The sequence below is a fragment of the Rhinatrema bivittatum genome, chromosome 1, assembly GCF_901001135.1.
Source record: "Rhinatrema bivittatum chromosome 1, aRhiBiv1.1, whole genome shotgun sequence".
NCBI classification, from domain to species: Eukaryota; Metazoa; Chordata; class Amphibia; order Gymnophiona; family Rhinatrematidae; genus Rhinatrema; species Rhinatrema bivittatum.
In genome coordinates, this window is record NC_042615.1 from 212,569,872 (window position 1) to 212,597,310 (window position 27,439).

Below are 27,439 nucleotides of genomic sequence, written 5' to 3' on the forward strand. Positions count from 1 at the left end.
CTCCCTCTCCCTCTCCCTCTCCTCTCCTCTCCCCTCCCTCTCCATCCCTCTATCTTGTCCTTCTGTCCAACTGCACACTCTTCTTCTGCCAAGCAGAGACTAAAGATTACTGGGTAAAGATGTTGTCGTTTTATTCATTCAGAAATGACATCAAAGCTTTTGGTCGGAAGTACAGACTTCAGCTTTCCCAGCAGTCTTTGAAATCCTGTACCATACACACTTGTTTTTATATTTTTCATACTGCGTTGACGCGGCAATGATATGGAAAGAGAATTGATTCCATGACGCAGTTTGATTAAGGAACAAAAGGTTGTAGCCTCCACTCCACCTTCCTTCCCTCATTTATTTTTAAAATTACATCTGTTTTTTCTTTCCCTTTTTTTCCTGCTTCACCGGCCCCCTCTGGGCAAGTTCTTTGAGGCAGTTCCTGTTTCCTGTGCTCGCGGGGAGCTGAAAGGGAAGCCTTTCCCGGGACCTAAACCGCGCTTCCACCGTTGTACGCCATCCGAGCAAGTCGAGTAATGGGCAGTCAGGCGCCCCCTTTCTCCCGTGGGGCCCCCAAGTGACTAATGCATTTCTGCTGTTCTTCCCTTCAGGTGTTGCTCTCGCAGGGTTCGCGAGCTGTGGTGGCAAGGAATTCCTCCCAGCGTGAGAGGCAAAGTCTGGAGCTTGGCCATAGGCAACGAGTTAAACATCACCCACGGTGAGGCTTCAGAAGTAACTCCGCCGTTGGCAGCCAGGCGGTAAACGTTTTTCAATCCAGCGCGGATTGCTCTCTGGCTCACGGCATGGTTGTGTTTCCTAGAGCTGTACGACATTTGCTTAGCCCGAGCCAAAGACAAGTGGCGGTCTCTCAGCATAGGAGGCTTTGATATGGAGAACGAAGGTAGGCGCGCCTTTTGTTAATCAGCTTCTTCTCCCGTGGTATCTGTATAAAATCTTTTGGTTTATCAGAACAAACGTTTATTACTCGGATCAGGTTTGCACTGCATTATTCCATGTTTTTTTTTCTGGTTCCCAGAGGCTATCTCACTAATGGAATCACCCCTGATTGGGCTCTGTACATCCCTGGCAAGGAGTTTTAGGTTTGGAGTTCTGGTACATACTAAGTAAACGTATCAGAGGAGATAGCTACTACGTGGAATATTTATTTATTTTTATGCTGCTGTGCATTTCGTGTCTATTTTGTCAAAGTCATCTAGCTGCCATTTGAAAGAGTGCAAATGATAGATACACTCAGAGGTATATGCCATTCAGAGGTTGCAGATGTACCTTCATTCGTCTGTGGGACTTTAGTATACATTGTCTGGAGAAAACATGCACCACAGATTATACTTCAGATCTATTTTAGTCCTGGCGGAATTTGGCAGCAGACAATCTCCTCTCCCCCCCCCCCCCCCTCACGCAGAATTGCCAAATTTCTGCGCAGAAAATGACAGAGGAGACCCCAGCATGCCGTGAAACAGACTAAGTGCACGAAGATGAAGGCCCTGGCGCACTTGTTCGCGGTGAAGATGAAGGCCCTTGTGTGCCGCAAATGGCATGTGCTCCGCTTGTGGCAAAGATGAAGGCCCGGTTGAGACTGATGTGTGTGTTAGGAGGGGAGGGGGTGGAGGGGGAGAGGAGTGAGAGGAGAAGGGAGGGGGTATGGGGGAGGAGAAGGAGGGGTGAGAGAGAGCATGAGAGGTTGAGAGTGTGGGGGGCTGGGGGATGCTTGAGTGTAGGTTTCAGAGAGAGGGAGCCTATATGAGGAGATTTGTGAGAGGAGTGTGTATGTGTGAGAAAGATTGGGAGCTCGTGTGTATGAAAAAGGGATCGTGTGTATGTGGGGTTGCTAGCCTGTGTGAAGGGATTTGTATATGTGTGAGACAGAACCTGTGTGAGGGCTGCCGTGAGAGAGAGACATAGGTAGCCTGTGTGAGGATGAACTGTGTGAGAGAGAGAAAGGGAGCTTGTGTGGGTGTGGATGCAAGAGAGAGGAACACTGAATGAGGGGGATGTGTGTGTGTGTGCGAGAGAGTGAGGGACCCTGTATGAGGTTGTATGTATGTGGACTAGAGAGAGGGAGCCATGTGTGTGAGAGAGGGAGGGACAGAGGGGAGCCTGTGTGAGGGGCAGTTCTGATGAACGGGGTCAAAACTCTAGGACTGGCGATAGAGTGGAAGGGGTTGAGCCTAGAGGTGGAGGGGAGAGATACTGGCAGGTGGATGGAGTTGGAGCCTGAGAGGACAAAGTGGCCAGGGTAGTAGGGAGAGCAAGTGGAAGGGAACACTCTTACAGTGAATTCTAGGGAAATTCTCAAAATATTTAAAATTCTGCAGTTTAGCATGTTACACCTAGGATCACAGCTTGTGTGGTCTCTCTTCAGAGTTCAGCCTTATTTTCAAATGGGTGGTGCCCTGACCGAAGAGGAGAAAAGCCTTTTGGAAAATATGACCCCCATGTTTTTAGAGCCCTCAGATTGGTGAGAAGGATGACCCGGTATATTCAGCATTTTTAAGTCTTTTTTAAGTAGTCATGCCAACTGTTATAGAATCAGAACAGTCAAGATATGCCGTTTTTAGCAAACTCAAAAGTGGTGTGGGGGTGTCTGCAATTGAAAATTCTCTGCATTTGACTTGAATTTTAAGTTTTCCAGTCTCCAGCAGAGCCTCCATCATCTTCAGGTGAACAGTGGCTACATTAGCAAGTGTTCATGTCTTGGCGCGTGCCTCTCCACGTGTGGCGGAAAGAGCAGCAGGTACACCAGTATTTGCAGAATAGGCTCAGACTGGAGAGCAGGCTCCTGCTTGTTACACATCAAGGTGTAACAAAATCTCATAAGTTAGTAGGAAAATATCAATCATTCGTGATTCTAGGCGAGCATGGATATCATGGTGTTGAAATCTATTAGTTCTGCCCGTAGGATCTCCGAGCAGACACAAGGCAACTTCAGCAGCTGCCAGTAACATGGGACTCCCTAGTTCCACTGAGATTTCAAACACGTCAGTTGTAGTAAAACTTTTTCTTTTCATAGGAAAATGTATGGGCAGTCTAAAGCTCAGTCACATCCAAAAGCGGGAAACAACAAACACAATTTCAAAAGCAAAAAAGGTATATAAAGCAAGAGTCAGTAAGCCTGCCGGTGTACCCTTCAGTGCACGGGTCACCGCCCGGCCAGTTCATTCATCCATCCTGAAAACAAGAATATCTATTTTCGAGGGGTTTTTGTTTTGTTTTTTTTTAATGCAAATACAAGTATGTCCAAAGACAACCAGTCTTGCTTAAAATAATGCCCAAGCCCCAACATTGTATGCTTCTTCAGGGCCTAAATTTCATTCTTCAACCGAATGGACGAAGCGTCTCAAATCATTGGTTTCCCTTCTTTGGGAAACCAACATATTGCAGAAGTGATGCTACCTGTTCAGGAGCACCAAAATGTCACTGAAAAGTTCAGCTTTGCAAGCAGTTTCCTTTTTCTGTAACAATGCTATGCATTAACAGCATACCTTATTTCTGTAGATTCAGGGTTATCTGCAGCAGACAGAGAAGCCAGTTTGGAATTAATAAAACTGGATATCTCCAGAACGTTTCCCAGCCTGTGTATTTTCCAGCAGGTATGTAGTTGAATATTTTTTTTTTCTTTTTTCTACAATGAAAACAATGCATTCCTGTATCCCCTGTATCTTTTCAGCCGAGAAGACTGTTTTGTTTTGTAAAGACTAAAGTAATAGAGAATTCACTTAGGGCTTAATTAGGGTGAATCATTTTTTTGGACTTTGAAGGGCAAATGCATGGCGGGGAAAACTCCAGATAGCAAGTGTCATAAAAGCTGGTATTAGGCTGAAAAATAAGATCTTCAGTGGGGCTTAAATAAAGATATTTAGATCATGCTTGAGAAGAGCTGGCCACCCTAGACGCTCTTCACATAGACCTGTCTGCAAGGACTGATACTCCTGCACCTTTTCACCTCTGAATTGAAACACATTTGCTTCAGCCGGAGGTAGGGCTAAGTTGGGCCCAGAGTGCTGTCACTGGCACGCTGCTCTTTCTTCAGTAGAGATACGCACATGGCTCGGGTAACCTGGTTGTATTCATTATCAAAGGATTAAATAAATAGTGCTTTTCAAAAGAATCTTTCAGCATGTGTGGCAGGGGACTTGAATCACACAAGACCATCTGCCTTTTGTTTTCGGTTTACTCTGTAACCTGACAGAGAATTCTCCCAACATGTTTTAATGCTTTTTTTTTGTGTCTCCTTTTAAAATTCTATTTTGTTCTATACATCTTGGTTTCCCTAGTTTGGCATATCAGGAATTTTTGAAGTTTTCTTTTTGATGTCACCGTGTCCACCACTGTGGTGTTTGTAGTAGGCCCTCTACTTCCCTGCACTGTGTTGAACTAAACCTGTGGCTCGTTCAGGAACAATGACATCACAGAGGAAAAACAGTTATTTAATTTGATGTCTGCCATTTTCCACTTGAAAGGTCACTGGAGCAGACTGGCAGCTTCAAGAGGCATTCCTAGTTCTCTTATAAGAGATGAGTGAGAGGGAGTGAATGCCTGACTAGATTTTGTTTGACCTGACTTTTCATCTCTGAGCTGTGTGAGCAGTTGCATGGATGCCTGGGCTAAGCTGACTTCATTACCTAGCTCTTGACGCCTTCCAGAGGGTAACGGGGAAACAGCTAGCATCAATCTGTCTCTGGATATGGCATCTTGCTTCTGAATGCCTACATCCCCCAGTGCATCTACTCTGCCTCTGCTTTGCTGGAGAGGAGACGTGAATGAGGTTTTCTGAGAGCGCTTTTTCAATATGATGTAAGCCAGAGAATGGCTGTGGTGGTCTCCTCACCAGGTGCCCATTCTTTTCCATTCCTCCTACCCTTTTTCTTCTGCTTTGCTTTGTATTGTGCAGATTCAACATTTCAGCATGTCTTGTCCTAGGAGAGGTGACATGGTGAATGAAGCTTTGCAGTTGTGCAGAAGAACGTGTGTTCTTTGTGATGGGAAATGACCATCCTTGATTTGTGGTCAAATTGAAAAGTGAATTTTATGAATAGTGAAGCAAAGCCGATAATATCGGGGTGAATTTTCAAAGAGATTTAGCCAGGTAACTCCTGAGGTAAACCTTCTAGATTCCCAGGCTGAAGTATGCATCCCATTCAATAGCTGGAAATACTTTTACAGTGTGCTTACTCTTTACATTAAAGAGTTCCCGGGGCTTGTTTCGGTTTGGGGGGGGGGGGGGGTGAACTGTGTGCGTAAAACTGTATATTCAAATATATGCTCATAGTTTTGCCCCCCATTTCTCCACCCACATAGATAGCATGCACTTTTCTACCTGCAGAATTGTTAAGCAAATTTTCCAAAAGAAACTACTTGGGTAGTTGCTTTTTAATAATTCACTGAAATTACATGTGCATCTAGCTGGCTTTCTAAAAAATGCTCTTACAATGTGCTGTTCAGAATAGAAGCCATCCTTAAAGTTTGGGTAAGTGGTGCTTGTGCAACATTTCTGAGATGTGTGGGGTCTCTGAGCTGTGGAATTCTTTGTTGCCTCTTTTTTTTTTTTTTTTACAAAATTTTGGAATCTTTTCCTTGCTGCACTGGCTTGTATATATCTCTGAAGATTTTCTACGTCCCGAATGTGGGTGTGTCAAGCCTTTGGGACTTGTTACATTTCCTTCTTTCTTGCCCATAGATGCTGTGAGCTTTTACATTTCAACTGTGTACTGACTGCTGCAGACTTCCTACTAATTCCATTCAAGCCAAGTTTTTGAAATTACAAGACTGTCTCTTAGCAGAATTATTGGACTTTCTTGTTAGTAGTAAGAGTGTGTATGGGTAAGGTCCTAAAACTATACTAGAGACCTAATATGATGGGATCTGTAAAAACAGTAATTTCTTTAGGCCCTACCATTCACCAATGGACTGCTGGTCAGATATTTCCTACAGTTTTGTTTTTTGTCTGCTACTTTGGGCCCTGCGTATAGTACTGCATATTCCTTGTAATCAGGAAGCTCATTGTGTGTGGTGCACTAGGCCTAAGTTCCCCCTATGCTTTGGTAATTTATTTTGCAATATCATTTGAATTGGCCCTGGTGGGATATAGTTATGCTTTTCTTAATTTATGAATTGCTCATACACATTATTAAAATTAGTGTCTTCTGCCTGCCAGTTACTATACACATTTTCCCAGAGTCTTCCTCTTCCTTAAAATTGAATGCGTGCTTCTAAATCTGCTCTTGCAGTCCAAACCAAGGTACTGCCAGACGTGAACACGAGGAATGTCCAAGTACTTGCGACAGAGAGAATGAAGATAGAGGTCATATCCAGTCAAAAAAGTAGACAAATATATGCAGATAAATGATTCAGCAGGGAAGCTGAAAAGCTTTACAGAATCATGGTTACTGCTCTGAGGGGAAAGATAGGACCATTTGTTACCACATTGGGACTTCAGAATGCACTTGTTTTTCTGGCCATCAGTTCATCCTTGTCACTTAATTTAGTAGGTAAAATTCCTCTGTTCTACTCTCACTGCTGGCTGTGCACATCTTTATCTTTTATGAACCATCTGGTAATCTTTTGTCATTGTCTGATAGCTATGAACCAGAGCAGCAACTGCAGAGTTGTAAAGAACGAGAGTCTACTAAAGGAGTGGAAGATTGTTCCATGGAGTAGTCAAACCTTCCGCCATCTTTTGCTGGTTTTAAACGGAAATATTGCGTAGTTACACCAGAAAAGATTTTATTTTACAGAATGTGTTAACTTTATGCTTACATTATAGGGTGGCCCTTACCATGACATGCTGCACAGTATTTTAGGGGCGTATACTTGTTACAGACCAGATGTTGGCTATGTAAGTAAACTTCTGCTCAATTTGTCTCCCCTATTTATATGCAAATATTTTAAAATACTTGATGTTGAAATTAAGAATGACATTGAGGTAACCTACTTACTTTTGTACTCGGCAGGTTTGCTTCTTTTTGGTGCGGGGTCATAGTTCAGTTTGTATTTCTTGATGGTTTTACTAAAGAATAATTAAGGGGTCCATGAAGAATATTGAGGGAAAGCAGACTTGCTTAACTGTGAGAGTACTTCCTGCAATTTTCTGCGGCCCTAATCACAACATGTATTTTTTTTTTTTGTGGTTCTGTTTCATTTGAAAGGTTTTCAGGGCATGTCGTTCATTGCAGCTGTGCTGATTTTGAACTTGGATACAGCGGAGATGCCTTTATCGCGTTTGCAAATCTTTTGAATAAAACCTTGTCAGATGGCGGTTTTTTTTCGAGTGGACCAAGGCCTGGTGAGTTCACTAAAGCCCTGACCATTTCCTGCACCACTTCCTTTCAGGTGTGAAATTCTATTTTCCCCACTGGTGAGAATGTAGACTGAAATGGTTTCCCAGAACTGCTCCACAGAAGCTAAGCTTAGTTCCAGAGAAACTTCCTTGAAGACAATTTCTCTAATCTCCTAACATTGGAAAAAAAAAATCACTTTCCATATTTTAATATGCTTAGCATCACTGTAAGGAAACTTGTTTGATTTTGTGCTTGTGTTCATCTTTACATAGTAAGATAGTAAATGACAGTAAGACACACATGGCCCATCCAATCTTCCCAGTAAGGTTTTTAGGGTTGTAACTGCTGCTTTGTGCAAGTTACCACAGTGCTTCATTACCATGTTTTGTGTTTATTCAGTGCCTTTTTGAATTCCAGTACAATGTTTGTCTCCACCACCTTCACTGTGAGGGCATTCCAGGCATCCACCACCCTTTCTGTGAAAACATATTTTCGGACGTTGGTCCTATCCCCTTGGAGCTTCACATCATGCCCCCTAGTTCTAGAATTTCCATTCCACTGAAAAAGGTTTCCTCCTTGTGTATTCATAACCTTTTATGTATTTTAAAGTTTGTATTATACCCCTCCCCCCTTCTTTCTTCTCCTCTAGGGTATATATATTTAGATCCTCAAATGTCATCTCATGTGGCTTCTTATGCAGAAACCACCCCATTTTGGCTGCCTTTCTCTGGACTGTCTCTAGCTTATCCATCCTTTCTGAGATGTGGTCTCCCAGACTGATCACTGTATTCTGTGTGAGGCCTCACCAATGACTTCACACACCTCTCTGGGTACTTGCCAGGTTCTTATGGCCTGGATTGGCCACTGTTGGAAACAGGATGCTGGGCTTGATGGACCCTTGGTCTGACCCAGTATGGCATGTTCTTATGTTCTCTGCGTTCTTCTGGCTCTAGCCACCATCTTGTCACACTATTTCGCATCAGCTTCTCACCCATCATCTCATATTGCTCCTTTTCTTAGCGTTTGGCTAGGTGGATCCATGACCGGTGGGTTATGCACCTCTACCAGCAGATGGAGACTGAGCAAAGCTGACATCAGTGTGTGTGTGTCCCTGCATTGACATCAGCCCACCAGTATTCTCCAGCAGATGGTGGATGTGCATCTCCCTACTGAGGATTGCATGATAAGTTGGGGTTTTTTTGTAGAAGGAAGAAAGTAGTTTATTGCCCCGCTCTCCTGTGGTGATATCTATTGGTCCCTACTTCCGTCGCGTTTCCCGAGGTGATATCTCTGGATCCTCCCCTTCAGATGAGTGTCTTGGTCCAGTAACTGGTTTCGGCTGGCGTGGACTTAGCTAAAAAAAAAAATAAATTCAGCTGGGAGGCAAGCGGGTGCAGGAGGCCGAGCATGACCACCACACATTTTCTCAGATCACTTCTCATTTTGGCTACTCACCCAGGTGGGTTCTCTTTGCAGATTTTAATGCCATCTTTATTTAAAAATGCATAGCCCCTCTCCATCCATAACCTCAGGACTGATCCCTGAGGCACTCCACTAATCACTGCTCTCTCTGCTGAATGATTTCCATTTACTACCACCCTCTGTCTATCACTCAACCAGTTCTTCGTCCAGTCCTCCTCCTTGGGACCAACCCCTAGGCTGCTTAGTTTATGCATGAATCTCCTATGCAGGACTGTATTAGGTTTTGCTGAAATCCAAGTAAACCACATCAGCACATATCCTTGATCTAATTCCTTGGTCACCCAGTTGAAGAAATTAAGCTGGTTTGTTTGACCCAATTGGCCTCTAATAAAACCATGCTTCCTTGAATCCTGCCACCCATTGGGATTGTAAATAGTTCATATTCTTTCCTTCAGGAGAGTCTCCGTTAATTTTCCCAATACCAAGGTAAGATTAATCAGCCTGTAGTTTTCAATTTCCTTTTGTTTACCACTTCTATGAAAAGAGATTGCATCCGCCCTTCTCTAGTCCCGTGGAAGCACTCTTGTCTCTAACCAGGTCTTTCAATGGATCTACCAGAAGCTCTCTAAGCTCCTTTCGTATTGTAGGTTGCATTCCAGCCAGCCCCATGGCTTTGTCCACTTTCAGTTTTGCTAGTTCCACACAAACACACACGTCTGTAAATGGTGTCATATTACTAGAAGCAGAGCGTGTCATTCATTTCAGCCTTGTTGATTTAAAACTAGGGTACAACAGATGCATTTATTGCATTTTCAAACCTGTTTTGACTTTAATAGTCAAAATGCTTGGCACATATACATTCCATGGCTGTATTTTTATTTATTTTTTTATTTTTTAAGAGCTTGATGAGCAGTGGCACTATTAGATAGCCCAATGCTATGCAGACTGAGAAAAGGCACAATACCAATCACCAGCTCTGTGCAAATGGAAACTGGTTCAGACATTGCAAAGATGAAAACGAAGACTAAAATTCAGAATTTTTAAAGCCTGAAAATCTTTTATATCAGGGCTCAAAATGATTCGCCACATCCTATTTTAAAAATGGATTTCCAGCTCTGGAGGTCCCACTTCTACTGAAGCTAATTTCTTACTATATTATGCCTTTCTGAGCTCAAAAGATTGAGCAGTCTCCCAAACCATTACTGAACTTCTGACATTATAGTGGGCTTCACCTGTGGGTTTAGGCACAGAGCTGTCTTAAAACGATTGATATAAAAAAAAGTCATACTCTAGTATTTTAAATGCAAGGAGAATACAAGAAGCTTCCTAATGGGCCTTTCCCCAACATATGCTTTGCCAAGGACCTTCTTGTGGAGAGAAGCCTTAGCATGTCAATTACGCTTAAAAGTAAAAATGTTTAAATTCTGTTCTTTTCAGTTGTCTTATGCTATCCCAAGTCCTTTTCCTACACACATTCCTATCAACACTTAACATCCACATTTAGTGGGGATACGGTAATGATTCATATTATCATGGTGTTATAGCACTTCAGGGACATGAGTAATTTAATGATTCACAGCCTTCCTTGCTACGTCTGTCAAAGAGTGTAAGTGACTTGTGTTGGCTAGATCCTCTGTCATGCCATAATGCTTAGTTTTATGACTGTATTACTGATTAGAGTATTCTTCTGGTTCTCTGCAATCACCTTGAAAGGAAAATCCACTGTAACCGCTACAGATAATTCTGGAAATACTTCAATTTTCCTACCACATTTCTCTAATCCATCAGTAAATGTGTATTTGTTTTCCATATTTTGTTTTCCGCTAGAAGGAAATTGAAGAGTGAGTTCCACATTAATCCTGGTATAAGTAATCCCACTCAGCAAATAAATTGCACTCCTGGATTGGTTATTCCAGGAGTGCCTAATATTGGATTAACAAGCATATGGATAGAGGCAGAGTTCAGTTTAAAGGCAAAGAGGAACTACTCCACAGTATGAATGGAAAAGGAAGCAAAGCCAAGTCAAACTAGCTAATCTAGAACAGAATAATGTAATATCAGGACTCCAAGGAGATACTTGATCATCCATTACTTCCTTAACACATTCCTCCGATCATGATCCAATGCCTCACTTCCTTCCCCTCCCCCCCTTCTCCCCCTTCCTCCTTCCTTCAGCCAGATTCTCATTGCTACCCCATGCCTTAAAGCCCCGCCACGCCCTATCTACGATGCAGTCTCAAAATGATACTCCATTAAACATATTATTGTATGTTACGCCCCACAGCCGCCCCAGTTGTTGTTGCTCTATACATTGTTATTCACTGACGAATTATTCTACTGTTTGTTATTGTTGACCTGTTCTATGTTCATTGCTCAAATGTTCTATGTAACGCCATAGCCGCGACTGTTCTGTTAAATGGAAACCGATATGATTTGATATTTTGTCCAAGAATGTCGGTATAGAAAAATTCTAAATAAATAAATAATAATGTATGAGGTAATCCCAGAATAGACAGAGCTGATTGGGAAAACATGAGAACTAGCATCCTAACCCATCTTTCTGATTTTTGTTCTTCAGATGTTGACCTATTATGCAGCTTTTGAGGTGTTTTTTGAAGAAAACCTTCCAAGGCTGTTTGCACATTTCAAGAAAAATAATTTAACTCCAGATATATACTTGATTGATTGGTAAGTTTGGAAAAGTTTAAAATGTAGATTGTAAAATACTACTGACTACAATGTATATGAACTTGCCCCACATGACTTCATCTGGGCCTAGAATTTTGATTCATCACAGATGTTGGAGATGAATGTAAACCTGCAGAGCATTATGGGTAGTTGACATTCAAATGAGTGTATAATGCCTCCTGTATGGATCAAACATTTGTGCTTACTCTCTCCCTTTTGTCTCTATGTATAATATACATGGCTCTGTCTGGCCAGAGGTTTACTTCATGTGTTTAACGAACCAAGAAAAAGCTGTGAGTTTTCTCACCAGTCACAGGCCTATTTTTGGATAGTGATGGATGATGTCTTGTCAAGGATTTTGGGAGTAAATTTTCAATAAGGTGCTAAACTGCCATTCACATGTGTACTTTTCAGTCTGTACAAACTTTGCCAATTTTCAACCACAAGATATCCATGGACATTTGTCTTTAAATATTCAAAATAGCAGGTGTCTGTTGTGGTAAGGCTTTTGTAGATCTGGTGTTTGAAGAATAACATATATAGAAAATCCCTTTTGTTGCTTCAAATTCACAAGTTTAATTTTTAAAAATCAGACTATCCAGTGTGTGAATTCCAAGAGCAGTCTTTTTTTTTTTTTTTCCCTCCATAGACTTCTTCATATCCGAGCAGTCTTTCCCCTGACACTATCCATGTTTCGTAGAAATCTACATTGGAAGGGACACAGGAGACTAGTATAGATCCTAGCACAATTTTCAACAGATCTAGAAACAAGGAGAGTACTAAATTAGAAAACAGATCTAGCAGACTATAAACAGCAACAGATGTCAGAACACATACCTTCACAGTCTCTGCTTCACTCATGATAATAGTGACTGCGGAAAAGTAAAACTCCAGCTAGAAGAAATTTAAATGTACAGAAACACACCAAAAATTAGCCAGTCAGAAGGGGTATGTGAATGATGTCACGAGTAGAAAAATCCCCACCACGGGAAGGAGGGTCGTCAACCTCCATAGCAAAGAATTTTAGATCTGAAATGGCGTGGTGTCTTTCCAGCCAGTGTGTGAAACCAGAAAGGCTTCACTCTTGGAAAGGCACAAGCAAGAACAGTGCTGGGAAATTCTTGTGTTGAGTTTCCAGATGGTTTTGCCCATGTAGATCAGGGGAGCAAGGACAGTGTATAATATATACAACCCCAGAAGAACAGTCTGAAAAATCCCAGTGTGTAAAGTTTACCATTGTGTAGGGGTTGAAAGATTGTCCTAGGCAGAAAGGGGCAGACTATTAATTTGCCAAAAAAGGAAATGTCCGATCCTACATGGGCCACCTGGACTTTGTGCTTGGAATTTCGAGTGTACAGGTAAATCCCAGAAGTTGTTACCTGTACAGGATGCAAAATATGGGATTTCAGAAAAAACTAGGCTCTCATCCTGCATCCACCAGTGTCACCTAATGCTAGAGCATTGCTCTATGTGGGCATAGTTAAGATTTCATAATAACATCCATAGGTCAAATTCACATGTACTTTGTCTGCTGCATTTGCATGTTATAAGTAACAGCCGTTAGTTTGAGTAATAAACACTGCATTAACAGCTGATGTTGGTGCACTTTAGTATATTGGCCCTTACATATCCCATGATGCACAGCAAACACATACCTGAAAACATGGTGGCATCATTTTTAAACACTCTCAAGCTGACAAATTGCTTAATTTTGCCTCCGGCCACAGTACGAATACTGATAAATCACATAAGCAAATCATATGCTCAGAATTTTATTTTGCTTTTTTTTATTATTGCTGTTATGCCATTCCACTTGTGAAGTGCTTTGGGATATACCTTGTACACAGGGTATGACAAGTTTTTTTTTTTTGTTTTTTTAACAGCAGTATGATTGTCGTGCATGCTGCTGTGCTGGTAATGGAAGCATACAAATAATTTGGGGGAAAACGCATGCACAGTGTACTTTTTTGAGCATAACTTTAAAAGATGCCTGAGCGCATCCATACATGCAGCTACTCATGTACATAAATGTGCGCACACCTTGTAAAATACGTGTACATCTACCCAGCATCTTTGCGTATCAAAAAATACATGGCATGTAATTTAAACACTGCTGGATAAGATTTGAATTGTCCAGCTAAGTAGTGCTGTGGCGACTTATCCAGATAAGTAGGATAGTCGGATAAGTAAGGTAGATGATTACTAGTGTTTGAAGACTTATCCGGTTATCTTACTTCTCCAGCTAAGTAGTGCTTTTTAAGAATTAAAGATGCCACTTAGCCAGATCATTCAAAAATTATCCAGATAAGTGACTGACTTATCTATAGGTGCCCAATTTTAATCATTTACCCAAGGAAACATAATGTGCATATTTTCCTTCACACTTGTCTGCTTTTATGTGTGTAATTTCTCAAAATTGATAATGTACATGAAGGAAATTACCAATTTTACCAATTAGTCCGCCAGTTTGCCCGGTCTGTCTCTGTTATCGAGACCCCTCTGGTTCTTCAGTCTGCACTCCCCCTAGTTTACCCAGATCCCTCACCCAGGCAGTATTTGGTTATAAAGAATTCTCTTCTGACCTGCACCAGATAATTAGCAGGTGTAAATATGCACAGGTACCAAACATGTACACGTCTCTTTCACAGGTTATAAAGTAGCACCTTATATGCGGAAATATTGGCTCCATGCCAAAACGCCTCTAGTCCGACCTTTATTTATCCGAGCAAATTTATTCACGCATCATTATTTGTGCGCGTAGATTTGGGACTTATAAAGTAGCAGTTGCCTGAATATGCACCATTAGTTACGTTCATGTACTCGTTTTTATGCACGCACTTCTCTTAAAATTCACCTTTCAGTCTGGCTACTCCTATTTTTGTGTGCAGAAACTTCAAGACCTGGTCCGTTCAGAGTAGCCAACTTGCGTCTAGTCATGAGTGATGTGTGCAGCCAGTTCTGTTCCTTTACATCTGTAATCTCTAAGCACTTTGGGATTTCTTCAGTTTTACTAATGCACAGCTAGGGCTAGGAAATAAAAGAAGCTCAATGCATCACGCACAACTTGGAGTTGACAGCTCGGGTGTTGGCCAGCGATGGCTCGTACATTCCCTGGAGCGGCTGATGTGGGTGCTGTCACTGTGGACCTTTTGGCTCCACTTATGCTGACTGCTCAGTGATAATCGTAGCCATGTAGCTCACTTGCAGGCCAATACAGTAAAGTGCGGCCGCGGTTACCCTGCTTCTAACCCGTTTTCTACTCACAATTTGGCCGCGTTAGTCCAACCTGCGATTCACTATCCCTTTTAACCCATCCTTACCGCTTCTTTAAATCAACGGGTAACCCTTTTCCACCCGCGGCATGTATATGAGATGTAAACTATCGGATTAGCTATTCCCTCCCATACAGTAACGCGCGCCCTGATTATCGCTTTTAAACCTGCAGTTTGCCGCGCGTTTAACCTACTAATTTACCGCCTACCCTTACTCCTGCGTTAGAGGCAGGGGTAAGGGTAGGCGGCAAACTTTCCCCCAGCCCCCGCTCACCTGCCCTGGCTGCGTCCATGGCTGCCGGTCTCCGGGGCAGCCCCAGTCCTCTCTCCCCTCCTCCCGAAGCAACTTTAACCAAAAGAAAACCTAAAATCCCCTCCTCCCAAAGCAAGGCGCAGGGCGAAAAGCGACTCGACATGTAAAGTATTGTGAATAAGCGTAACCAAAGTAAACTTACTTTTTCTTTCTTCCAGCCCTCTCTGCCCTCCTCCGGAGGCGCGCGCCGCGGCTCCCCTGCCTCCCGGGGGCAGCCGGCGCGAAAGCGGCTTCCAGCGGCCCCCGCGGCAAAGATGGATGAACGCACGCCCATAGTGCACGGCGCTCAGCAGCGAAAGCACATGAACGGGCGTGCGTGACGTCACGGCGTACGTTCATTACGCTTTCGCTGACTTGGGGGCCCGTCAATTTGGGTGCTCAAACCAGCGAATCGTATGAACGTACGCCGTGACGTCACGCACGCCCGTTCATGTGCTTTCGCTGGCTTGAGCGCCCGTGCACTACGGGCATGCGTTCATCCATCTTCGCCGGCGGGGGCCGCTGGAAGCCGCTTTCGCCGCCGGCTGCCCCCGGGAGGCAGGGGAGCCGCGGCGCGCGCCTCCGGAGGAGGGCAGAGAGGGCTGAAAGAAAGAAAAAGTAAGCTTACTTTGGTTACTTATTCACAATACTTTACGTGTTGAGTCGCTTTTCGCCTGCCTTGCTTCGGGAGGAGGGGATTTTAGGTTTTTAGGTTTTCTTTGGTTAAAGTTGGGATCCACTTCCTGGTACCTGTCATTTGAAATGTCAGGTACCAGCGCACCCAGGATACTGTGTAGGCGCTGTATAGTGCTCTATACAGTAAAATGGATTGCGCTTCATGGACGCGCGTTGGACGCGGCTTGCATTTGCATGCCATTTAAATAGAGTATCGAGCGGTATGCGATCCGAACTGTGTGTGCGGCAAACGCGGGTGCGTCCGGCCCTAACGCACCTCTTTCTACCGCACCTTACTGTATCGGCCTGTTGGTTGGAAACTGCATCTCCTGAGATGAGTTCTCAGAATAAGTTATATATACAATTTATATGCAAGCCTGAGCATATATAGATCTCTGATCTTCATTCAGCAGAACCAGGTGGAAGCTCATTTGTGTAAACTATGGCAAAAGACCTTTAGGGCTGTAGGGAAAAAATGTCCTTGCATAATTTTTATTTTTAAATCATCTATTTGAAGTTTGTTTTTTTTGAGCAGTAGCATTGCCTTAGAAATATTTCAGGAAAGGCAGATTAAATCAAATACTTTGTTTCAGGTGAGTCCTTGAGGCACGGAAAGATTATTGACTTGCCTCTAAGATAAGACAGAGAATCGGTGGCAGAAGTGAATCTTGAACCCATGACCCAGGATTTCTCCTGGATCATAATGCAGTGCTGTGGCCACTAGGCCCCTCTCCCAAGAACAGCCTCTCGGCAAATGTACTGCATCCCGCTGGCTCTGCAGCAGCTGAGAAGTGACTGTGCCTGCGAGCTCAAGCAGACCCATGTACCAGAGCGGGGGAACGGTCTGAGGCCAGCATAGAGTTTCCAGTGTGTTAGTGCGCTGGGGAGCACCGTCCAAGCTCACCTGGACTGTGAGGTGGAATGGAATAGCAACCCATGGGGCGTAATTTCAGGGACAACTTGTGCCAAGGATTGGGAAGAAGGTACTTTACTGTCTGCAGGCAGGCAATGAGTTTCCTTTTTGTTAGTTCTTGTCCTTTATCTGTTACACTGCAGCAGTGGGTGGGTGTATGTGATGCTTCTAAATTGCATGTCCGATGTGTTTATAAAGCACCTTAGGATACAGTGTACAAAATTATTTTGTATTAAGAATTGTAGTAAAGCAGCTGCTGTGGGTCTGACCAACCAACTTTGCAAATGAAATGAATTACTTGATGCCTCTCGATGATATACTAAAAAAAAAAAAATCATCTTATAACTATAATTGTTGTGGCTTCATGGTTGAAGTACTATAAACCGTCTTATTGTGTAAGTGGGCAGACTGGTTATTTCTTAAAGTGGCTATGCTTTGTGTCCTAATCGCTGTCAGTTTTACATGCCTGTTCCTGAAACAGCCTCGTATTCTGCTGTGGCTTGAGGATGGGTGCTGGTATGCTCTGTCACTGATCAGGCTTTCTAGACAAAACTCTTGAATTTTTTGCATCAGGGTTTCAGAAGCTTTGCTCTGTTTAAGGGCGGAGTGAAAGAGGCAATGCCCCAGGCTAAGAACATATAAGAGATTGTAATACTGGGTCAGACCAAGGGTCCATCAAGCCCAGTATCCTGTCTCCCAACAGTGGCCAATCTAAGTCGCAAGTACCTGGCAAGAAACCAACAGTAAATAGATCCCATGCTACTGATGCTGGTTAATAAATCGTGGCTTTCCCCAAGGCTCTAAGATGACAGCGGGCACTCTGTTTCTAGTAAGGTGCCATACAAAAAAGGAGGGGGAAACAGAATTGGCCTTAAAATGCCTGGGGGGCATCACCAGCTTCACCCTAGCACAGCTGGTTCATGCGATGTGATGTTTCCAGTTATTTTGGCTGCAATATTAAAAGGTTTTTAAGCATGTAAGTATGATTTGAAAATTGCCTCTTCTCTCCCCCCCCCCCCCCCCCCTCCAGATTCAGGTAACAATACAGGTAAAATTGTCCCCCTTCAGAACCCCCCCAGCTGACCCGGGAGGTGCAGGACCTGGCCCGGTAGTACCTCCTTGTTAAGTAGCTTTCATCTGTTGCAGCCTGCCTAATTATAAGTTAGGAATAACAGCCATGTTCTTTGGAAGCTGCCTGGACACGACCAAGCAGAGGTATAGAGCCATTCATTCCAATAGATGGCTGCATGTACGGTGATGGGAGGCACTAGAATTATAAAGCAGGTTGGGTTGGTTACGAGAATGATGGCGTCAATTGTAGAAACAAATTATTACCAGTAAGACTCAATTACAGCATTATTTGCCCTGTAGTGTAAATAAACAAACATCTACTGCAGCAGATGTACCTAGATTAAATGCAGACAAAAATATTGGTGTTCGGTCCTAGTACATTGTCATTTCTCTTCACTTATGTAGCACTTGAAACCTTGTGAGAGTGAAGTTTGTGGGAAAAATTTCTAGCATACTCTTAACTCCTCCTAAGCAACTCTTTCTTGTCCCACCAATGAACTGAAGGTGATTTTTAGCTTTCTGATGTGATGTTTCTGGGATAGATGGCGCCAGAAAACAATACTTCCCTAACTTGCTGTTTATGCACTACTTGTGAAGGCCTGCAAAGGGATTGAATGAGCACAAGTTTGAAGCTTGTGAGCAGTTGCACCGGTCATTCAGGCTTCAACTCTGGCCGCTGTCCCGTTGTGCATATCTCCTAAACGCTTTCTTCAAACACTAAATACGTGTGCACACCTACCAAAAGTAAATCTCACGTGGACTCACCTCATTGCTAGGATGAAAAAGGCTGGGTACAAACTGGCAGGGAGTTGTAAAGGTTGTAATTAGGAAAGGTAAATATCAATAGGGAAAGGAGGAGGCCTGTACAGAGGAAGGTGACGCCCCAAGTTAGTTTCCCAGCTACTTAAATAAAGTTTCTTCCCTAGCCCCCATTCCTGTCCATATTCCTGCTCCTCCCCTCCTGGAGAGTCACATTCCTGTACAGGTTGCTCCTCCCTCTCCCCCCCCTGATAATTACATTTCCTAATGGGAGTGGTGTTCTCCCTGCCAGTTCATGCCCACTCCTTTTTCATGTAATCATGAGGTGAGTCAGTGAGATTTTTGCTTTTGCTTTTGAGGGATATGTGTGTGTGTGTGGGGGGTGTTTTTGTTTTTAAGGTAAATGAATTCTAGATGTTTACAAGAGCTGCACAGGTAACCTAGTGCACTTTATTATATTGGGGCCTCTGTGTACATTTTTGTGTATACAGCTTTACTCCTGATGTGAAGGAGTAAAGCTGTTACATCAGGAGTAAAGGAGGCGCTGATTTCTGCCAGCACCGGGAAAGTGCACAGAAAAGCAGAAGTGCTTTTCTGTGCACCCTCCGACTTAATATCATGGCGATATTAAGTCGGAGGTCCCAAAAGTTAAAAATAGTCAAAAAAAAAAAAAAAAGTTAAATCGGCTCGCGGGTTGAAAACCAGACGCTCAATTTTGCCGGTGTCCGGTTTCCGAACCCGTGGCTGTCAGTGGGCTCGAGAACAGACACCGGCAAAATTGAGCGTCGGCGGTCAAACTCGCTGACAGCCGCGCTAGTGTCCCTAGCTCCTCTTTTTTTTACCGCGCGCCCAGATTTGCACAGGCCACCCTCCTGAATCGCGCACCCGGGAGAGTGGGCACCTGTGCGCTCGCCCGTTCTCCCGCGACTTTTTCTGACTCCACTTCTGAACAGGAGTTGTTACTTGGGCTAGTGTTAGTCTATGGGGCTGAACCTGACGTTTGCAGCATGGGCTTCTGTAATTGATTTGTGTACAAATAGCGTTTTCTGCGCATTGTTGTGCACTTTTTGTGCAGCGCATGCTCTGAGTGCATAGAAGCTGTGCGCACAAAACATGTTAGGAGACAAATGTATACCCCTGAATTTTTTGGCCAGAACGTTTATGCACAGAAATCATGCTTTATGCTCTTAAACTGTTTGGTCCACATTAACCATGACTTGTGCACAAAACACTGTGTACACAAATCCATATTAAGAAATCATAAACTATGGTTTGTGTACATTAAATATGATTTATGCATGCTGGGTTATTTTTTTGTGCACGCATCTTTTTGATGTTTGTGCTTCCAGTGCATTTGCGTTTTACTAGCTTACAGCATCAGGAATTAACTTTTTTTTTTTTTTTTTTTTTTTTTTTTTTAAAGCATGCACATTAAGAAAATATGTCCTGAAATACAAGCACCCTACTTAGCATGACTTTACTATAGGCGGGCTATAAGTATGTTAAATATAAATATTTTTTACTCCTGTCTTATTACATTGGGCTCGTATTTATTATTCAGACATTTTATATACCGTTTTTCCAAATAATTTTGTAAACCATTGTGATCTTAACATTCATATTATAAATCAACAAGTGGTTATTGTTTAAAGGTGTAGTATTCATAGACAGGGGTTAACATAAATCAAATTGGATGTTCAAATACATATTAACTAACGTTCTAAGTAATAGGCGATAACAGTTTGCAAGTGATAGACAGTACATTGTATTGAAATTCTTAGTGTTTCGTTAACTTAATCCTAATACCTCAATATCTCTTGTCCTTCTTGATAGTTCTCTGCATTTTGATGTTTTTTTTTAAGTTAGGTTATAAGCATTTTTGAATAGATTAAATCTTTTTCTCTCTAATATCAAGTATAATTTCTCAGGTAGAGAATTGCAAAGTACTGGTCCTGCTTTGTAGAATACATGGTCTCTTACTTGCGTCAGATGTGTACTTCATATTGTAGGGACAGTTAATAGACCTTTATTTTGAGATCTTAGTGTTTGCTGAGGTGTGTATGGTTGTAATGACATGCTTAACAGACTCTTATGTTCTTATGTGTTACTGGAGTGAATGATTTTTTAATATTAACGTTAATACTTTATAATGGATTCGGGATTGTACTGGCAGCCAGTGTAGTGAAATCAGTAAGGGTGTGATGTGATCAAATTTCCTTGTTCCTAATAGTCTTGCTGAGGCATTTTGTAGTAATTGTAATGGTTTTAAGAGGCAAGCGGGAAGCCCGAGTTATAGGGTGTTACAGTAGTCTGTTTGAAAGAAGTAGGATTTGCTGTACAGTGTAGAAGTCCTCAAAAGTTAATAAAGGTTGAAGCCAATGTAATATATTTAACTTGGTATAGCCTGCATTGTTTAATTTTTTGATGTACTTTTTCATTGTTAGGTTTTCATCTAGTTGGATACCGAAATCCCGTACTTGATCTGAGGGAGTAATTTTGAAAGTTGCCCAGGTCAAGAGCTGGAGGTTTAACTATTGGAGCACTTCTGCTTAACCAAATGATTTCTGTCTTTTTGGGGTTTAATGTTAGTTTAAATTGAGAGAGTTCATGCTGTATTGCTTTCATATGGGTTGAGTGTGTTGATGCAGTGATTTGGAGTATGGAATGTAAAACTGTTAGCATACAGGAAGAAGGGTAATTGCTAAGTCGGCCAGTAATTTACACAATGGGAGCATAGAAATATTGAATAGTGTGGCTGAGAGGGCTGAACCTTGAGGGACACCTGTATCAATATGTAAAGTATCAGATATGTGATTGTCCAATTTGACTTGGAATGTCTTATTGGAAAGGAAGAGAATCATCTGAGGATATTACCGTTGATCCTGATATTGCTCACCTGCTGGCATAACAGCACAGTGTCAAAGGTGGCTGTTAAATAAATTAGCACAAGAATTTAAGATTCCTCAGCATCAAACTCTTGTAGAATTGAGTCCATTAATGAGAGGCGTAAAGTCTCAGTTGAATGATGTTTTCTAAATCCAAATTGGATTGGGAAGAGAATATTGTGGTCTTCCAAATGATATACAAGTTGAGAGAGCACTGCTTTTTAAAGTATTTTCGAGAGAAAGGACACATTGGATATTGGACCATAGTTCTCCAGGTTGATTTTTGCCATTTTAATTTTTTTTAGAGTTGGTTTAATCACAGCTTGTTTTAACCCATTTGGAACAGATCCTTCTGAGAGAAAATGATTGACTAAGATTGCAGTTGTCGGAGTGATAATACTGTGCACTTGCTTCAAGGGACTGGCTGGAATTAGGTCTCGTGGGTAATTAGCAGGATTCATTTTTGTAATGATTTGGCTAATTTCAAGATTAGTAAGTCTGTCGAACGTGGTCCATTTAACCAGGCCATGTGATTCTGCAGGTGCTTTTGTGGAGGAACAGGTAGGGAATTGAGTTCTCAGCCTATCGATTTTTATCTAATAAAGATGTTGCATATTCATGGCATACGTCCTTTGAGAAGGTATTGTTTCTCATGATGGATCCTTAATTAGATTTTTAACAACATCAAAGAACAGTTTAGAATTAAATAATACCCCGTGGATCTGTTTAGCAAAATAGTCTTTATTTGCTTTATTAGTTTGTGCACGGTATTTTGTTAGGAGAGATCTATATTTTCCTAGGGCTTCAGTAGACTGGCGTTTCCGCCATTACTTCTCAAATTTTCTAAGGGTCTGTCTTGTGCGTCTTAAGTCATTAATATACCAGGGCTCCTTATGTTTAGAGGTATTCCTTTCTTTATTAATAATTTTCGTCTGGACAGGACTTAGCCGAAAACCTATGTCATTGACAACCTGATCCCAGGAATCAAATGCCGAAGCGGCATTGGCTTGCTTTTAATTCAGGGGGCTTGTTTTCCAGTGATTCTGCAAGTTACCTCCGTGTCTATCTTTTTCCTGAAGGTGAAAATGTGGTTGTTATCTATACACTTATGGTTTGGGTTGAGGAAGATTATTTCCACTTTTATGAATTGGTGATCGGACCAGGGTAATACTGAACAGGAAGTATTGATTAGACAGTTCCTGGTACTGGCGAATACTGGGTCTGGAATGTGTCCCGCTTTATGCATAGCTTTGGAAACAAATTGGGGCCATCCCAAAGTTTCCATTGTCTCTAAAAATGTTTCACAGGCTACTGTTCTAGGTGTTTTATCTACAGATGGGTTAAAGTCTCCTATAATTAAGGTAGATTCTGGTGATGGAAACACCTTAGCGAATAATTCAGACGCTGGCAAGCAATCTTTTTATAGTATTCCAAGGGGATAATAGACCAGAGCTGTGTCTAGTTGTGGTGATTTTAGAATTGCCATCTGATAGGGAAGGTTAATCGCAACTTTGTAAGGTATTAGCTTAAGTTCTTTTTTTTTTTTTTTTTACAGATTATTAATAAGCCACCACCTCTTCGTTTGGGTCTAGGAAAATTAAATACTTCATATTTAGGATGTGAAATTTTGGTTTAAGAGCACATTCTTTGTCATTGCAAAAGATGGTGGGGTTTAAATCCTCTATCAAGTCATTAATTAGAGGGATTTTTTTTAGACAGGGCCTGAACATTTAGTAGGAGCAGAGTAAACATTAAGCACGAGGAGATAGTAGAAAAGTGTTACTTATGGGAAAAACCAAATTGGTGATTCTTCTTTGTTTCTTTTTTGGGATCCTCCTTAGATCACCATATATTCCCCTTCCTAGGTTAGGTTCAATGGAGCATATCTAATCCATTATAAGTAGCAGTGGCGTCTGTGAACAAGCACGTCGAGAGTACACTGCGGGCGTACTGCAGGTCTGCACGAAGGGGCACACAAAGGCACAGGCTTCTTTGTTGTGCTCCTTCATGCTCATGCCAAGGGCACACGCCTTCGGCATTACCACCGCTGTGAGGGGTGTCTGTGGAGGGTAGGCCTCGCCTTGTTGGCGCCGGCATCCCCTGCTTGAGCTGTCTGGAGGGAAGCAACCTCACTTTTTTTTTTTTCTTTTAAGCTGGTGGTGATGAGGGGGGGCCAGGCAGCAGCTGCTTGGACCCGCTAGTCACTGCCGCGCTGATCGGCGTTCCCGCTGCTGTGAAGAGGTGTCATCGGTGGGTGGTGGACAGGCCCTGCCTTGTTGGCGCTGGCATCTCCTTGCTTGCGCGCTCTGGAGGGGAACAACCTCACATTTTTTATTTCTCTTTTAAGCTGGTGTTGATGAGGGGGGCCAGGCAGCAGCTGCTTGGACCTGCTAGTCGCTGCTGCGGTGCCCTCCCTGCCAGCCACGGGTGGTGGGCAGACCCTGCCTTGTCGATGCCAGCGTCTGCTGCTGACTTTTTCTGGAAGGGAGCAACCTCACTTTTTTTTCTTTTAAGCCAGTGGTTGTGGTGGTGGGTGATGGTGTCTCCGGTGAGGGGTGCCAGGCAGATGCTGTTCGGACCCGCTGGTTGCTGCTTCAGTGCCCTCCAATGCCGGCTGTGCTCATAGCTAGGCTTGAATTTAGTAGTTTGGCCGGCACCTTGGCACTGTTGTGTGGAAGGTTCTTGGTTCGATCCTTGAGTCTGTTGATGATGCTGCGGAGGCAGCATGTGCAGCCCCCTGATGGGGGGGGAGGGGCGAAAGTTCTGACTGTTGTTCACCAGTTACTTCTGAGTGGTTGGATTCAGGACCCATGATGAGAGGAAGGAAGCAACCTCGATACGTGGTCCCCAGTTGAGGACAGTTGCTGTAATGACCGGACTAGATAACATGGAGTGGGGGGGCAGGGAGAAATCCCTGGCATCATAAGCAAATGAAGGCTTATGGTACCAGGATCCCAGCCCTTGTTCAATTGTGCTGGAGGCCCAGAGCTGCTGGAGGGAAATCCTAGATCTAAGAGAAAAAAAAAAGAAATTAGTAGTAGATTATGCAACTGTTCACAAATTTAAAACTTGAACTGCTTCATCTCCTGTGTGCATGTTACCATCTATCCATTATATGAGAGCATGCATTTAACTTGTGAAAGCAAGAAATGATTTTTTGCTGACATCTAGTGGAGAGAATAGCATCAGTGCATTGAAATTGTATTACTGTGTGCCAAAAAGTTGACTACATTTTTTTTTTTTAATTTATGAAGTGTCTTCTGGGCTGTTTGTAGTCTGATAGTTCCCTAATTAATGCTAGCCTCTCTCAAGGTCTACTTCTAACAGATTTAAAGACAGCCAAGATCTGACCTGTTCTTAGGAAGCCTTTAGCGTGGCAACAAACGGCGAGAAGACACATGCCATTGAAAGTGGTCAGCATATAAGGTTTTTGGGTTGCTGAGACATTAGCCAACAAATTGTGCTATTTACTTTGTTGTAACATCGACAAAGTTTGTTGCAAGATAAGAAGCGACATCAGTTTATATACAATGGGAATTGAAAAGCTGCTCATTTATAAAGAGTCAAACATGTTTTTATAAAAAAAGAAAAAAGAGACGAAATTGAGACCTATGATTGAACTTACCGGTTACAAAATCTATGGTCAATTAGACCTTATTTTCGCCAGTTCTGAGGTCTTTGTCTCTAATAAAAAATAGTATTTGGTATCAATAACTTTCAATAAAGTTTAATAAAGTTTATTTTTAACAGAGTTCCAGTAAGATAACTTATGTAAGTTGTTACAGTTAGTTTTTGAGTACGCTTGAATTGGACACTAGCTGGTCCCTTTTTTTCCCATTTACTTTACATTTAGTTTCTCCTAGGATAAGCAGGATGGTAGTCTTCACTCATGGGTAACATCATCAGATGAAGCCCGGTATGGAAAACTTTTACTGGGGTTCCTCTTCAGTCTCTTCTTTTCTGTGGAGCTTTTGTCTTGCGGTTCTGGATCTCTGCTCTTTTTCTCGTTCTTCCTCCATTTTTCCCGGTTGGTTACCAACTTTCCTGCACTGGGGGGTCCCTCCTCCTCCGGGTCGGTGCCTCGGTAGGGTGGCGCAGTTTTTCTCCTTTCTTGCAGTCAATTCCTGGTAGTGCTGCGTATCAGTGACCTCTGGCCCGCAACTGCTCGCGGGCTCTTTTTAATGACCTCCGGTTTTCGCCGATGCCCCAGTGCCTGCGGACCATGTCTATCACGGACCCACACGAGGTCTGTATCCTCTGCCTGAGGGCGTCACACGATGTCCAGGGTTGTCGTTTTTGCAATCAAATCATCCCCAAAGGCCATCATGCCCATCTGGATAAGATGGAGAAACTATTTGGGTCCAAAAAATCTGATCCATAGTCTCCGGCGTTAGGGGGCGTCAATGCCTAAAGGCCGTGGGGAACCAGTTGACATGTAACCTTTGCTGTCCTCTTCCCCCACCGGGGCCCTTATGGGAGAGAAGTGCCGGGGATAGGCCGTTGTTGGTGTCGTCGCACTCCAGGACATCGGGATCATTTCTGTCCTCAGCCCCAGGTAAAGACCGGGCCTAGCACCAAGAGAAATCCCAGAAGCATCACCACTGGTTGCCATCGTCACATGGCACTGGAATGCCCCCGAAGCGACCCTGCAGGTAGGAGGTATCGACCTCCATCAAACCTAGGGAGTCCCAGGCGTTCCCCACAGATACCAGTGCCGGGCACCGATCTCCCTCAGGGCTCCGAGGGAGTCTGGTGACGCTTTCTCCATCCATTCTGTCTTCAGCGGATTTTTAGGAGGAGCTGGATTGCTGGGTGCAACTGGCAGTGATCAGAGTCTTGCAGGCTATGGAACCACTGGCTCCAGAGCAGGCACTTGTGATATTGGCGCTGCTGCTAGAGCACCACGTTGTCCTTGTAGGCATCTTGCATATGCAGCAGCTGCCGGTGCCGACAAATCCATCGATTACCCCAGCAGCCATCTGTGCCTCCTCTGTCTGGAACAATTCTCATCATGGATTCCTCTGAGGAGGAGAAGTCATTGCGGCCTGCAGCACCATTGTCGTCCTTGGTACCACGTCTGGTGTTGCCCGATCCAGTTCCCAGTCCCTTGGGGGCCTTGAGCGGTCTGGGCAGGGCCGTTCCCAGGGGACTTTAGTGAGGAGGATGCCCCATATGACCCGTGAGGGAATGACACCTCAGAGTCATCTTCTGATGGCTCGGAGGATCTTCCTTCAGACCTGTCTCCTCCAGAGGAGAGGCACCAGTCCCTGCCAGAGGACCTGACCTTTATGGGCTTTGTCTGGGCCATGGCGGAAGCCATTCCTTTCCAACTCCTAATGGAGGAAAATGCCCGACATAAGATGCTGGAGGTCCTCCAGTTTGTCGATGCCCCGTAGGAGGTGGTGGCTGTTCCTGTCCATGATATATTTAAGGAGTTACTCCTTCTGATCTGGGAGCTCCCCATCTCTGTTTCTCTGGTAAATCGGAAAGCAGATGTGGTCTATTTAGTACAGCAGGCCTTGGGATTTGAGTGGCATCAGCTCCCTCATCAATCAGTAGTGGAGTCTGCCCTCAAGAAGGCCAAGTGTTTCCGCACCCGTGCTTTTGCGCCTCTGGGTTTGGGAGCACAAAGACATTGGATGCCTTAAGTCGGAAGGTGTTCTAGGGCGCTACGTTGATAGCCCGTATCACTTCCTACCAGCTATACATGACCCAGTATACTCGGAACCTGTTGAAGCAGGAGTTATCCGAGCGCCTCCCCCAGCAGCAGCAACAGGATGCCTTTTTGGTAGTCGCCCAGCAGGACCTGGAGTGTGGTAAACACAAGGTACAGTCCACTTATGTGTTTGAGACGGCGGCTATGGTGGTGGCAGCGGGTATTGGCACCCATGGGATGACGTGGCTTCATGCCTCTGATCTCTAACCAGAGGTCCAGGAGAAGCTTGCGGACCTGCACTGTACTGGCGAGAACCTGTTTGAGGATAAGGTGAGAGATGCTGTGACTCAGTTGAAGGATCACCATGAGACCCTTCAGCATCTCTCGGCCAGTACGTCGGACCTGCCATCCTTCGCCAGGAAATCTTCGCATCAGAGATCCAGGAGGTCCTTTTATCGCCAGAAGAAATATCTTCCTGCCTCACATGCTCATGCTTCATGAGTGAGCTCCTGGGGCCGCTGTA

The 27,439-nt window shown here is 43.6% G+C and overlaps 1 protein-coding gene across 1 annotated transcript in view; it reads left to right on the plus strand.

Moving 5' to 3' along the window:
* The window catches only part of TBC1D14 (TBC1 domain family member 14), a 229,332-nt gene that overhangs the window by 169,848 nt on the left and 32,045 nt on the right, over positions 1–27,439 (plus strand). Inside the window, 8 exon segments of the mRNA XM_029591586.1 lie at positions 597–703; positions 806–886; positions 3,502–3,596; positions 6,770–6,842; positions 7,155–7,207; positions 7,210–7,242; positions 7,244–7,288; positions 11,284–11,393. Of these exon segments, the coding sequence (XP_029447446.1) occupies positions 597–703; positions 806–886; positions 3,502–3,596; positions 6,770–6,842; positions 7,155–7,207; positions 7,210–7,242; positions 7,244–7,288; positions 11,284–11,393 (597 nt within the window).